The sequence below is a fragment of the Galeopterus variegatus genome, unplaced genomic scaffold, assembly GCF_000696425.1.
Source record: "Galeopterus variegatus unplaced genomic scaffold, G_variegatus-3.0.2 Scaffold1225, whole genome shotgun sequence".
Classification (NCBI taxonomy): Eukaryota; Metazoa; Chordata; class Mammalia; order Dermoptera; family Cynocephalidae; genus Galeopterus; species Galeopterus variegatus.
This window is the reverse complement of record NW_007727336.1, coordinates 158,926-160,234: the sequence shown is the minus strand read 5'-3', so window position 1 is coordinate 160,234 and position 1,309 is coordinate 158,926. Positions and strand designations below refer to the sequence as shown.

The following is a 1,309-nucleotide window of genomic DNA, read 5'->3' as shown; positions in this document are numbered from 1 at the left end:
GTGAGCGTGGTGCTGACAACACCAAGTCAAGGGTTAAGATCCCCTTACCAGTCATCTTTATGTAAAAAAAATAAAATAAAATAAAATAAAAATAAAAATTTTTATTTCTCCTCATACATGTCACTTCTTTACACTAAGAGTCTCTTTTATAATGAACATGTCAACTATGACAAAACTTATCTCTTGCTATCCCCAAAGTCATCCCCAAAGATACACTGTATTATACTAATAGAACCTGAAGCCAAAAAATAACAATTCAATTAAAAGATTATTTTTCAAAAAGGACAGATATCATTGGCTTATAATTTGAATAATAAAATAAATTCCATGTTGCTTAATTTAAGTATAAAGTACTCCAATCTTAATGAAATACACATTTTGTAAACTGAAAAAGTATTAAACAGATTGTGAATGAAAAGTAAAATTTATTAACTATTATGACCCCTATAGAAAAGCAGTACGTTTAACATACTGACCTGCAGTAATATACTGTGCTGAAGCCATTTCCCCTGAAGCTCTCAAGGCACCTGCATACCTAGGAACATTAAGGCAGAATTAAATAATGGGATTCAGTTCAGGCCGAAACTCAAGTGGGAAGAAATCAGTTAAGAGAATGTATTATGACACCTTCAACTGCAAGTTTCAGTTCTCCACCTTTCTATTTTTCTTCTCTTCTAGTCTTGCTCTTTTAAGCATTATAAATAAAAAAGGAATGCCAAACGGGAAATTTAGATGAAGCCTACTTACATCCTTTCCCCTTCTCTAACTCATATAAAACAAACATTTTCTGAAAATAATGTGGAACAAAAATGTCTATTAATTACAGAGATAAGAATCTCGGAAATAACTTAGAAAAAAAGCATTAGAACAAAAACATTAAATCAAAAGTCATACATCTACATTAACATTAAATAAGTTACTTTTCAAGTCAGTTTGCTCATCTATAAATTGATGGGTTTCTATTAAATGATTTCTAAATTTGCTTTCGGCTTTATGGATTCTCACTTAGAAGCCATCCAAAAGAATATTTAAACCATACTCATTACTCATACAATGTCTTATGACAAAAGATCTGAAATTATCATTCGGATTATATCAAACACTGGGGGGGAAGGGGGACTGCACATTCACTAAGGTTAAAACTATGCTTATGGGCTATACACCGACTAGAGTGACTAAAAAAAAAAGACTGATATCACCCAACATAAGAAAGACTGTAGAGCAACCAGAATTACAGATTGACACAAGGGCATGGACAAATCTCAAAAACTTGATACTGAGTGAAACAAACCAGACCAAAAGAAAAGTA

General features: G+C 31.8%; 1 protein-coding gene across 1 annotated transcript in view; it reads right to left on the bottom strand.

Moving 5' to 3' along the window:
* The window catches only part of USP14 (ubiquitin specific peptidase 14 (tRNA-guanine transglycosylase)), a 41,435-nt gene that overhangs the window by 25,779 nt on the left and 14,347 nt on the right, over positions 1-1,309 (bottom strand). Inside the window, 1 exon segment of the mRNA XM_008575711.1 lies at positions 477-535. Coding sequence (XP_008573933.1) covers positions 477-535 — 59 coding nt within the window.